This window comes from Scardinius erythrophthalmus (genome assembly GCF_964197995.2).
Source record: "Scardinius erythrophthalmus genome assembly, chromosome: 5".
Classification (NCBI taxonomy): domain Eukaryota; kingdom Metazoa; phylum Chordata; class Actinopteri; order Cypriniformes; family Leuciscidae; genus Scardinius; species Scardinius erythrophthalmus.
In genome coordinates this window covers 30,121,695-30,136,082 of record NC_138225.1, presented here as the reverse complement: position 1 = coordinate 30,136,082, position 14,388 = coordinate 30,121,695, and the positions used below count along the sequence as shown (strand labels likewise).

Here is a 14,388-nt window from a genome sequence, read left to right as displayed (position 1 = left end):
CATTTTGACTGATTGAAGATTGTGGGACTAGCAAAGGACGCAAAAATACCCAAGCACTTCAATCATTCAATATTTAAATGCTATTAAAAAAAACAGGCTCAGTACCAGCTCAGTTTAGCTCACTTGACAGCATTTGTGGCATAATGTTGACTACAACAAATATATATATATATATATATATATATATATATATATATTTTAAAAAGGTACAAATTGAGGTTTCTCCATTTGTGAGGCACTTACAATTAAAGTGAATGGTGAAATGGAAAGCACTTACAATAAATCTCCTGTTAAAACTTGTGTATTTTCTGAGCTGTAAAGCCTTTAAATAATTTTTATAGTTGTCACATTGTCATAACAAAGTTTAGAAGAAGTCTATTAAGTGATTTGTTTCGCAGTAAAATCATGTTAACACACAACACATTTACATCTTGTGGCTATACTTTCGAAGCAGTATTTTAATGCTTATGAATCAATCAACAAGTGCTCTCGAGTCTCGACTGAGCTGAACCCGGAATATTTCTTTAACACAATAAAAGGGAAAACTATCAAAAATGAATCTACGCTACAATTTCAATACCAATAAACTGTGCATTGCAGCGATTAGGTGATTTTGAGTCACTCTCTGATGCAGCCAATGCTCAGAGTCTGAAAAAAATCTTCCCCTATTGATTTCCTCTTTTGCCTTCCTTTGACACAGGCAGACCTCCTAAGGGGAGTTTCCTCATGCCCAGATGCCCCCAGTAGCTTACTTTAGGTCATGAATCATTCAAAGCATCTTCTGCTGAATAAAGACCCACGGCAGCAGTGCAAACAGACAGCACAGGTTCAGAAGTGTGGTTGGTTCTGCTTTTAGGCACGCAGAAGAGGATATACAAATGTTAAAAAAACTGCGTGGCGAATAAGACTTTTGATCTTGTACTGACTGTTTTTAAAAGGAATACCTGTATACTGTACCTCCTATCAAAAAGAGGTTTACAAAAAACAAAAATGCTTTTAGCAAAAGGGAATTCATGACTTCGAGAGAACCAGCCTAAGGAGGTTTACTAGTCTTAGCTCAACTTGGCTAAGTTGGTGTTAAGCTGGTCTATGGATGGTTGCCCGGCCTGGCAAAGCTGGTTTAACCAGCTGGTCTTCCATACTGAACAGATTAAAAGTGCCTGCACCACCTTTCTAAAACCATTAAAACAGACAATTCTAACCAGTTTAAGCAGGCTAAGAGACCAGCTAACCACTTTAGGATTTTTGCAGCAGGGAATGTACTATATGAACTATATTTTTAATATACTCAAAAGTTTCCCAAAATGAGATATATGCAAATATCTCATCTGTAATCATTATGACTGGTACTATATTACAGCAATAAAACACATTTATATTGCGGGTCTGCATGTACCAATCTCCTTTTACTGAACTACAAATCTTGATTTAATTGACCTGAAAAAATGTATCACGGTCTTAACACTGACAATAATATGAACTGCGTCTTGAAAACACCAAATATTAATATTAGAATGATTTAGAATGACTTCTAAAGGATCATGTGACACTGAAGATTGGAGTAATGGCTGCTGAAAATTCAGCTTTGCCGACACAGGAATAAACTGCATTGAAAAATATATATTCAAATAGAAAATAATAATAATAATAATAATAATTCACAATATTGCTGTTTTACATTATTTTGATAAAATAAATGCATCCTTGGTGAGTTAAAAAAAGAAAAAATCCCACAGACCCCAAACTTTTGAACGTTAGTTTGCATGGATATGAAATGTTGGCAATTAATTGGAACTGATAATCATGAATAAAATATACATAATAAAAATATTAAGATTGGTGAATAAAAACCAGCAAAGCCTGCACAATTGCTGAAATTTGCCCAAAAGACAGATCTGTAATCATGACAATGGCAGCAATAAAATGTATATTTATATTGCATGTCTGCCCATAAATTGCATGTCTGCCCATCAAAGCCAATTCATTGTTGGGCCATTTCAGCCATTATGACTTGCCCTTTTAAAAGGGAACAGCAAAAAAATCCCTGTGACACTTGGGCATTGCATAAGCAATCAAAAAAGAAAAAGCCGAAAATACCACACTCAAGAGATGTCACTGCCCAGACTAGGTCTGTTGGAAATAAGCTCAACACCCTTGGCAGACACAAAAAAGACGCCCACACACACACACAGAGACACACAGACAGGCTGCAGCAACTCTGTGTGTGTAGGAATCCCCTCTCTGCCTCTGTGAGCTTGATGTAAATGGGCCTCTGGTGCGTTGATAATAATTAATGATAATAAGAGGGATGATGGATGACGTTGCTACTGCGCTAGCAGACACAGCAGAAAAGTTCTCTGCTTTTCCTTTCTCCCTGTAACTCGTTCCCCTCCTCTCAGCATCCAGACTATCCGTCCGCAATTTTATCTGTCAGGCCTCTCAGCACACCAGCCGCTCTGGATGGCCACAGGCAAAGCAGCTGTCAGCCTCACGCTCTCGCTTTCGTCTCTCTCCATTTCTCTCTCCTGTCCTTGTCACTTTCTCAGCATTCATATTTACGCTCTCTCTTGCTTCCTCTCTCGCTATTTCGAGAGAAGATATAAAGTATGGTCCATAGATATCCTAATGGAAAAAGTGACAGGGCCTGGTTTTGACCTTGGCTCATTGGAAAAATGCACCTCTACCTACATTTTTGCAAAACTCCAAAAACAGAATTCACTGCAGTTTCCAATTGAAAATAACACTAGTGTCAGTAAAACACTAACAACTTTAATTCCTTTTCAGATCAATTATAATTGCAGGGGCTTGATTAATAAATGATTGATTAATAAAGACTTATTTTCATGTGGCTGCTTGCACAATACTATGTAATGACCCCCACTTTTCTCAGAAGAAAAAGTCAAACAGGTTTGATGGTGAGTAAATGATGACAGATTTTTCTTTTTTGGGGGGGTAACTATCCCTTTAATGTTCACACACACTATGTCAAAATGTCCATCTCTCTTATGTAGACCAAAAGCAGGTGGTTCTTCCCCACCAAGAGTATCACAATATCCCAGAGGAAACTTTAGTTAGGATGGAGCTGGATTACATGTGGATTAGTGTTCCTAATGGCCCTGATCTCTCCTAATTCCCATCAATCCTTCTCATCTGAAACATGAAGAACGGAAAGAGGAATCCCAAAAAACCCAGCTTACACAAATCGTAAATTTCGGTACGCACTGAATTTTCTGTATAACAGAAAGGCAAAGCTGCTCGGATCAATGACACGACGTGCATATTTTTGTGTCCAAGTGAATTCTTTCCTTTTAAAATAATTTGATAAATTCATGAGATGTATCCCTTTATAATAGTATCTAGTTTGAATTCATTTTCAGTACATTCAAATAATACATATTATTTTAAGTTTTGGTATCTTAAACCCACAAAATATCAGGTGGAGCAACCGGATGTGCAAATGAACAGACTAAGAAAACTATTTAAAATGGTGTTTTAATAATAAGAAAATCTTGTGAATCTTGAAACCTTTCATATAAACAATTTTTATATATGTATAAGTAGTTTTAAAGCTGTTGAGATTAAAGTTTAAAGCTGTTAAAGCTTTTGTCCAGGAATTTGTATATTCTCAAATGTCAGGATGGGACAACTGCAAACATGGCTCTTTTATTGTGAATTGATAAGGTAATAACAGTAATCATGTTAATGCGGAATCTAGAGGAGAAAACGTTTGTAGATATCTCTCAAATACTGATAAAATCAGCTACTTTCAAGTATGTGTAGGCTGGTACACTTTCCATGTCTGTGGTACAACCAATCTAAAACTAGGAAACTGCTATTTTATCATAAACTTATTTATTGTATTTAAAAAATATATGTATGCAATATAAGCAAAAAGTAATACAGGCATCCAAGTAGGAGCCTGTTCAAAGTCAGGTGGTGCAACTGCAATGAATGCCCCTATATGAAATAATAATAATAAGAAGAATTAAGCTAAATAAATAATTAATTTAAGCTAAGATTGTTCTAAAATGTAGTTTTAATTTAAATATGTTTTACATTTTCAATTATTTTCATGATAATAAGATCAATAATTTTAGATGCATTATCATATCAAGTAAAGGAAAATCGGTCACACTTAATATTAAGTGTCTATACTATTTACACACATTCAAAAAAATGGTTAGGTCTGATGTACTTGTTCATACGAGTAAGGTACACGTTTGAGTAGGTTTAAGGGTGGGTTAATATTTAAGGGGCAAAGGGTCAACAGATGCCAATACAGAAATTAATTACAGATGTACTGTAATATGCAGGCATTTTTTTAAAAGTACAAAGTAAAACTTGTATATGTACACAATAAGTGCATTGTATCAAGTGATTCATTTAAATGTTAGTACATGGTAGTTAAAGAGAACTCAGCACGACAGGAAGAGCATTAAAAATGATCCGGCTGCAAGAGAAGCATCTTGCAGAAAGAAAAGAGAGGTGATTAATCTTTATCAGTTATTATACAGTGTTCCATTAAAGTTGCTATGCATTTAATGTTTTTAACATTTTGATGAATGCATTTTTGATATTTTAACTGACTTAAGCTGATCATTTTTTTTTGTATCAATATAAAACACGACTTTGTTGTCCATCACAATCAATTATTACAGTGTATTCTAAACAATCTATTGCACTGTAACCAAATGTGATGTTACGGGATTTATTTTGTTTTTGATCAATTTAATACTTTTACTTCAATAGAGACTGTTGACTAAAAGACTTGTATTTATTTATTTATTTATTTATTTTTATATGTAATTGAAACGGGGGGGGGGGGGGGGGTGTCAGATAATTAGCATATCCCCAGTCATTATTAATGTTGTCAGGTGGCACAACTGATAGTCATCAGATGGTGCAACCATATAAATTCTTGATTTAAACCAACAAATAATTGGCCAAAGTGAACAAATGGCTGAAAACTAGATTGTGAATAGTCATTGTATTAAATGCATTTACTGGTATACTTGTAAAGATTCCAAATTCCTCACCACTAGAATGCAATAATTATAAATACATATGAATAAAATACATAATCAAAAAATAATATGTAGACACTATAAGGGTTACTTTGTTTAAATTTCACAATAAATAGGAATATAGGAGGAAAATACAGTATAGTATACAGGGGTTGGACAATGAAACTGAAACACTGACCACTAGTATTGGATGTTTCACGCCTATATATGAGTGGCCTGGTGGCTAATCTTCACTGATTTTACATTCCATCAGTAAGAGTGTGAAGGTTGAATATGCACAGCTATGCATAAAATATTGCAATCCACACAACATACTAGGAGACAAATCAGAGTTCAAATGAGGACATATTGTTGGTGCGCGTCACGCTGGCTCATCTGTGACCAGGACAGCAAGTCTTTGTGGTGTATTGAGAGCTATGGTATTCATGGTAATGTTGGCATACACCACGTAGGTGTGATGGTGTGGAGAACCCCAAAGAGGCCTAACACCCTCGGATTGTTGCTGCCCAGAGTGAAGCACAGTGTGGATCAGTGATGGTTTGGGCTGCAATATCATGGCATTCCCTACTGTGCTTGATGAGCGTGTCACTGCTAAGTACTACCAAACCATTCTGGAGCAGCAAACCTTTTTTGAAGCTTTATTTGATCTGCTTAATGATTTTCAACTTTTTTCCTCCAAGCCATTGAACTCGAATCAAGAACTTGAACTTGACTCTTTAACTTGAGTCTTTCGGAATTGAAACAAGAACTTTCCTCTTCAGACGGTTCCGCTAATTAATGTTTTCTTGAGGATGAGAGAAATGTGTCGCGGTAACCTTTCACAGCAAGCTGCGTGAATTGGAGGATAGTGTCATGGGGAGCAAGAGTGTGACTGAAAAAAGAAGGCATAAGAGATTCTGATGAGGGAAAGAGAGCTCTTTTCCCCTGGTAGCAGTTGGTGACTCAGTAAGAGAACGGATGTGCAGAGCCGAGTGCAATTAGCAAAGTGGCCCTAATGCCAAAATCACACAGAGAGAAGCAGAGGATGACAGACCAGCCCTCTGGAGTAGAACACAAACCCTGGTGTAGTGTACATCGCACCGTACATCTCCTCATTCCAGCGAGAAGAGTATCGCTGGTGTAAATTGAATAAAGCCGCTGGATCAGAAGGTGGCACTCAAAACAAATGCAATCTGATAATGCCATCCTCCTCTCTACTCAATATGCGTTTTGTTGGTGTTATGCTCAAAAGCGTTTAGAATCACTTCAGCTGTCACTCGAAAAAGTGCCATCAGTGTCAGTTAATGGACGGCTTTATATTACATTTTGGTTTTGACTTTTTTTGTGATCCTTAAAGTGATTCATGGTAAATATAGCTTGGCAGTAATAAATGACAAACAGGGCGTCTGATGCAGATATAATAAAATCAAAGTGATAAAACTGTCATCTTCACGAATAAGCTAAAACCAAGAACATATTTGGGTTCATCAGTTACCTTCTGTATTTCCTGACAGTCATAGCAGTGAGCGTTTTCTTGCTCTCTCTGCATAATATACATATAATATATATGTTTGTTTTATTGTTGTTGTTGTTTTTAGATAAACACCAGGACTGCATTGTCCACATTACTTGTACAACATAATTTCACCCACTTGGTGAAGATTTTTTTTTAATTATGTTTTGTGCACTACTTTAGTTTTGAAATTGCTGAATATTATTTTCACAGTCAGACTGATCTTTAGGTCCGCAAGCTATTTCATAGGTTTCTAAAACAAACTGGGAAAAGAAAAAGAAAAAATAGTTTATTTTGTACAAAACATGTGCAACGAGGAGGGTTGTCTATTGGGGAAAATGTTTTCCATTTCCACTGAATACATTTTTCTTTTTTTTTCTTTTTTTATTTGTGTGTGTCTACTTTACTTACTGCTGACGAGATTCATAATGCAGAAGCAAATCATAAACATCACTTGATTAACAGGGCTTAAAAATGTGAATTATCCCACCATGATGATTCATTCATAATGACTCATCCTTGCTAAGTAGAATTGGAAAGTTCATTTTCGATTGAAGTCTTTTAGTGACCCTGGGAAATATCTTGGTTTTAGCACCAGGTTTTGTTCCGCACCTTATTGGCACTTAGTGTGACTAAGGTTATAAGCAACAACAACAAAAAAGAGAGCAGAAAGTTAAAAGAATCTACATTATGACTTAGTCACATGAACACAGTACATTTTCTGCTGGTTTTGAATATTAAATACAACAAATATGTTCGCTTATTGGTCTTATATCATATGATTATACTTTCTGTGATGGATGAATTAATTAAAAAAAATGTTTTGGCATAATCAATTAGCAATTAGCAAACACGTTTTTTTTTTTTTTTTTTACTAAATTATTTAAACTGACTGCATCAGTTTACTCATACACCAATGCAATTAATTTTTAAGGGTCACATTAGGTAGAAATAGCTCCATATCCCTATAACAGGCTACTAGAGCCAACCCGATCTTCTTACGCGTTTTACGAGGTGGCTAATTCGTACAAATTCATACAACCTCACTCGTACGAATTTGTACGATTTTTGTTAAAGTTTCCCAATTCGTATGAATTCGTACGAATGAACTACCCCTGACCCCACCCCTAAACCTACCCATCACTGGGGTTTAGACAAATCGTACAAATTCGTCACCTACTCACTCGTACGAATTGGTCGTGGTAGAGCACATTCTGAGTCATAAAAATCTTGAACTTGATTCAATAATCTCTGCTTTTTGTATGCTGTGTTAAGCACAAAAGATATTAGTATTACTGCAGTTTTCAAGAATACACAAATAATTTCAGGATTTAAGAAAGAGTGAAATCACTCATTATGTGTGACCATATTCATAGATCTTTCTAAGGCATTTTTATGTAATACAATTTCAGAGAGCTTGTTTTGTTCTTTGTCTGGTTGTGCCAATTAACAACTGCATATTTTCCTTTAATTTCCTTGATTTTTGTGCCCTTTCATTCAGAAGTTAGCTAGATGATTATTGTTGTTCTCCTAGCTATTTTTCTGGCAAAGCAAGAAGAATTTGAGAAGCATTCATTATATAAAATGCAACAGACCTTAGGACATTATGAATTATTTTTCTCAATAAAGGAGGAAGCCACAAGGATGCCCCAAACATAAGATCTTGAGGAACAGATCTAGGAAGCTAGAAGGTTTCCATCTGTAAAAACTTTAAGAATTTATCCAGGGCTCCATATATTATTTATAAATGCTTTCTTTCCTCATCTTTATTTCTTTATCACCGACTGTAAGATTTTCCCACAGTTTGGATGCAACATGGCTCAACCATCTGAAGACCTTTTTGACAGTGCACAACAATTTAGACATCACAAAAGCAGATTTCCATTAGTTACCGGAGACTTTGAGATTAGCAGCTCGGTGCGGTGCATATTGAATTATGCGATGGCGTCGCATCAATCAGAGAGCAGTGACGCGCATTCAGCGGACTGAGCAAAGTAATGAAGCCCTAAATCTCCCTGCGGGTTTGTTGTGGCGCCGTTCATCTTGCAGTGTTTTAATTGATTTCAGACTTGTACGCGAGTAAAGGTGATATGCGTTGCTGCAAAGGGACAGCTGATGAAACCCAGGTTTACGCTGCACAGGAGTGTAACTAAAGCAAGGATGTGGAGACTTTGTGGGTTATTATTTCACATTCATAAAAAATGATTGTCTATATAAAGTAAGGCCTCACACAGAGGTACAGAAGAGATGGCGTTTATTTGAGAAGTAGAGTATAGCAGAGTAGAGTAGAATAGCAATGGGTTCCCTCAGAAAATTCCTAAGGGTTTGCGGAATAGCTCTTTGGATTTCTGAGTGAAATTTGGTCTGTGGTTATTTGAAGAGACATAAAATACCTCTAGTGAATTTAAAATTTTTATTTTTTATTTGTATCATCAATGGCTATTTTCATGGCAAACCAAAGTATTTTTAAAGCAACAAACAATAGTCAAACAGGCAAACTATTTAAGAACTTTGCTAAAAAATGTGCTAAAATTTTTCTAAACGTTTTGAATGTGTGACCCTGGACCACAAAACCAGTCACATGGGTCATTTTTTTTAAATTGAGATATATGCATAATCCATTGATCTATGGTTTGTTAGGAAAGGATAATATTTGGCCGAGATAACTATTTGAACATCTGGAATCTGAGGGTGCAAAAAAATCTAAAAATCTTTAAAGCTGTCCATTTATGTTCACTATTGTGCTGCATTCACTCACAAAAATAAATGTTTTATATATTTACGGTAGGAAATTTACAAGATATCTTCATGGACCATGATCTTGACTTAATATCCTAATGATAATTTGGCATAAAAGAAAAATGGATCACTTTGACCCAGACAATATATTGTTGGCTATTGCCACAAATATACCCGGGTGACATGTGACTGGTTTTGTGATCCAGGGACACATATTGTTGTGTGCTTCAAAAATGTAAGTTACAAGCAAATTGCTACATAAGGAGCACAATGATTATCACATCCTTGTGTCAGTTTTAGTTTTTTGTTTAGAAACATATACATTTAGAAACCCGGCAGCAGCTTCATAATTCAGACATGATGCAAAACACGTAAGTCTCTTCAAATAATGTTAACCACAGAATTTTTTTCTACTCTATATTACTCATAAATCTTAAATTATAAACCAATCTAAAAACCGATAAGAAATCCACAGTCCAAACTATCCAGTTTTATCACAATTAGGCTATTGGTTTCACAACAGGAAAAAAAATCTTCCACATCTAAACTGCTGATACAGATGAGCCACAGCCACGGCTGTCATCCTCATATGTTTAGCTTCAGTTCAGTTCAATAATAACACGTCACCTACTTAAACAGTAAATGTGAGTGTTAAGTAATGTACTAGCACTCAGTGCAAAGCTTCCCTTCACGGGTCAAGTCTCAGCATAATGGGATCTCGCAAGCATGCCTCGTTTTGACATAAAAGTCACTATCACATTCGAAATACTAAAAGGTTTTTCACACAAACAAACACTGTAGATAGATAGATAGATAGATAGATAGATAGATAGATAGATAGATAGATAGATAGATAGATAGATAGATAGATAGATAGATAGATAGATAGATAGATAGATAGATTTCATGCTTTTGTCCCAGCAAATCCCATCTTGACAGTAACAGATAAAAATAGGGTAAGATCGAACTAAGTCAAAACATTAAGAGGTGTGAGTGATTCCAGAACGAACAACTAAGACAGAGGCACAATCGGTAAGCTGAAAGTCTCTTCTCTCGCTCACTGAGTCACAGCCCTGCTCTTTGTCTATGTCTGTCACATTGAACTGTTTTCTTTGGTCTGCTCTGAATTGTTCTCCCATGAGACTGGATGGCTCATTGGTCTTGCTCCTTTGTGCTAGCCTCAGAGCATCACTCCGTTCCTGCGGCTTGTCAATACTGTGATCAATGCGAGTGCGCAGCCAAGTCCTGTGACTGTGGCGGATCACCTTGCAATGTGTTCGGTGCCCTGTTAATCAAGTGATGTTTATGAATTGCTCCTGCATTATGAATCTCGTCAGCAGTACGTAAAGTAGACACACACAAAAAGAAAAAAAAAAAAAGAAAAATGTATTCAGTGGAAATGGAAAACATTTTCCCCAATAGACAACCCTCCTCGTCGCACATGTTTTGTACAAAATAAAGAGTGCAAATTCAAGATTCAAAAATTTCTGTATAAGGTCAAAAAGTTAAAAGAATCGCCACTTCAAAATAATAATGCTCACGGTAAATGTATATCAAATCTAAAACTTAACGTTAATTGCAACCAATAAAAATCAAAGTGGGGTTACACTTTATTTGAAGGTGTCATTGTTACAGTATATATTTAAGTACTGAGTAATATCAACTAACAACATGTACTTACTATAAGGTTAGGGTAGGATTAGGATTTGGTTGAGGGTTAGTTGCATGTAATTATGCATAATTTACTGTTATTACTACATGTAACAAGGACCCAATATGTATTCGTCTTATTAGTTATAAATGAAAAATTACAGAATCTGTGGATGGAAAAAAAAAGTGTTATAATAATGATGAAAACATTTTACAGTGCATATATAAATACAAGCTATTTCACCAATTTTTCCAAACAAACAACTGCACGCTAAGCTTGTCAGGTTTCCAAAATGAACCAGCAAATATTTTAAGTTTGTGATGTGTGCTACTGTGCGTAATCAAACAATTATTCTGCATGTATAATGGAACGGAGTAAAAATAGAGTACAGAAGACAAACGAGACCACAGTGCCAGTTATTCCTCAAGCACAGCAAGTCCGTGAAGTCCGTCTCGGAGCTCAAGTACAGCTGACAGTAAAGCAGCACAGCATCCATCAGATGCGCTTTCAGGTATTGTCTTGCTCTGGCAGCCAGATTTACTTCCTTATCGATGCGATCTACAAATGCATCTCGAGATAAACAAGAAACAACTCGGCGCTCTTCTAGCGCTATCGAGCGTTTGATGACTAGAGGTAAGTCTCGAGACTTGCACGCTGACATTAAAAAGCAATAATTGGATAATTGGCCTACATATTTCCCGAAGGCAAGTGATGCTGATACTATGGGAATCACGCTAAACTAAAACTGCTTATTGGCTACGGAGTTAAAACAATATAAGCCAGCATACACTAGGGATTCAAGGCAATAAAGTGCGGTTCGATACGGAACATAATACATAGGCTACTTTGCTCTCAGTTTAGCCCGAGATTATACTACGATATAAGTCTTGCTAGACATAAAGAAGCATCCACTTCTCGCGCGAAGCTCCTCAAGAATGTAGCACACACTGTAGTCTGTGCTCTATCCTCGGGGATGTGCCTAGGACAACATTAAAGCATAAAATAAATAAGACACCAGAAACGCATTCCACCTGCTGTGTGGCCAAAGTGCACTAGCATTGAATGTGATGTAGGCTACGGCCAAGCCATTCAGTGCAGAATAGTTCAGCACCAGCACAAAGGACAGCTCCACTGCATCAAGATAGAGATCTCACTTCAACCCTCACTGATCGACTCACCTCCGAGAGAGCAGAGCAAGGTGTAAACAAGCAACAGGATCTCCAGGCGGCCCATCCCCGACCTAAACCCTTCCAGCCACCACATCGTGATAAACTGACTGTTTACGCCCCGACGGCACGGACGCGATTTTTATATCGCTACGCTTGTCCACATTTTCAGCTCTTGCAACGGACCAGCTGTTCGCGCATGACGTAATAGCGAAGAGGCTATTCCGAGAAAGCCCCGCCCCATCTCTGCAGCGATTGGAGGTTCGCCACACATCCATTCAATTGATTGGCGGATGAGAACGTCGGTCAAAGGGACTGGCGTCTCGCTCTGTCCTGGTAGGAGACATGAGCAGTTTGTCCGACAAATGAGCAGCATTTCAAGTTTACTTCCTCAAGAAACAAGTTACGGCTATGGTGCTCCGTGCACTTATTTTCCAAGAAACCTTTTTATGGCTGTAATTTAATTAATTTCATTTACAACATCTGGATGAAATCATTTCGGCTAGCCTATGAGAAAATGCGTCGGTTAAACGTAATTATTTTGCTTTTATTTATTTTCTTGACTTGAATTGTCACTATAGCGTTATTTATTTTTACTAGTTCGAAGCTAAACAGAAAGGGATATTATTTTGCAGTAATGAAATACGGATAAATTTGAGATAATGTTCGTTAGATTTCGTTGAACCTGTCACCCTGTCGAAGACGGAGGGCAATACTGCCATCTATTGGCCGCAGACTGAAACAAACATCTCTCGGTGAAGTTGGAGAAGAAACGACAAAAAAATCAGCTTGAACAGCTGGAAGCTGCTGTGACCAGCTGGTAATGCTGGTTCTTCTAGCTGGTCTACCCGCTTGGCCAGCCTGGATCAGTGCCAGCAAGAAACGAGCTTAAACAACCATGTTTCGAAACACAAATGGGCCTCAGCTGCCTGAATCATGAATTTATTTTGAATAGTGTTTAAAAAGCCATTGTAAACGCGGTTTTTTTTTTTTGTTGTTTTTTTTTTTTGTGATTGCATCGGAAACTGTCCATCACTGATAAAACTACGTTTACAAGGTAGCCTAAATAATATGCCACCAAACTTACATTTCGTCAGGGAAACGTTTTGTAAAACTAATACTGTATGACAACAGTTAAAAAACTGAAGCGGTCGATGGGTGAAATTTACTTACATTTATAGGCTGTTTTCTTTATTAAGACCACAACTTAGAAGTGTTGGACATCTTCTTGGCACAATTGTTTCCACGGAGATTTTAATTATTATTTAATAAATTATTTGAATGCAATACATCTTGACTTATGCATACCGATGCCACAAACAAGTCTAATGTTGCTAGTCAGACTCAGGTGCACTGATGATCATCACTTCTCTCAATCACAGCCTTCATGCTTTCACCGCAAGGTGTCGCTCCTTCCACATCACTGATCAGCAGTGCCAGGTACAGTTGTTCTCCATTCTCTTTAATGATGGACTGAACTGATTTAACATTAGACGTTAGATTAGATTAAAGATTACATTTCCATTCTTGTATTTGCTAATTATTATCTTCTTTGGTATTTTATTATAATTAACACAGGCTAGTCATCATATGTTCCATAAACAGTAAAGAATTAAACTAAAATTACTTCTTCATCCCCTGCTGTTTCTCATCCCAACCAACAATCCCATTTTCACAAAATCTGAGCAAACTGAAGAAGGACATCATGTTTATGATCATCTGATGCTGTTCGTTTTCACCCTGAATATAAAACAATATCTGAATAATGATTTAAATATAATGGACGCATGCATCTGAGGGAGCTAAAAAGCTAAAAAAAAATATAAATATATATATATATTTGTATATTGTATCGGGAGAGCCAGTCTATTGTTTTTAATTTCATTTTCTTAAATGCTAATTTTGTCACCTAATAATAATAATTAATAATGTTTTTTTTTTGTTTTAGATAGAGAGCAAAAAAATCAAAATGATGCATTTGTTGAGAATGCATTGAATAATTTATTATTCTCAGTTAGTCAAACACCATCACTGTTTTTGACAAGTCTTTATAGTTCCCAGATGCCTCTCTGTAGCCCTGAGGATCCATCATGCTGTTTTACTTTGGCCAGCTGGCCCCCCCACAGCTGCTTGAAGCTCACGTGCTCACAGACCTGCATGAGTTCAGGCTCTGGAACTGGAATGGAGGATAGTGTGGAAACTCTGTCTCTCTGTGTGTGTGTGTGTGTGTGTGTGTGTGTGTGTGTGTGTGTGTGTGTGTGTGTGTGTGTGTGTGTGTGTGTGTGTGTGTGTGTGTGTGTGTGTGTGTGTGACATG

At 36.8% G+C, this 14,388-nt stretch overlaps 1 protein-coding gene across 1 annotated transcript in view; it reads right to left on the bottom strand.

The window, feature by feature from the left end:
- LOC308690369 (post-GPI attachment to proteins factor 6-like) overlaps positions 1–12,169 on the bottom strand; it is a gene marked incomplete at both ends in the record, with an annotated part of 83,202 nt that extends 71,033 nt beyond the window's left edge. The window contains one exon of the mRNA XM_081364771.1: positions 12,085–12,169. Within this exon, the coding sequence (XP_081220897.1) occupies positions 12,085–12,169 (85 nt within the window). The remainder of the gene's footprint in view (positions 1–12,084) is intronic.
- Positions 12,170–14,388: the final 2,219 nt, after the last annotated feature.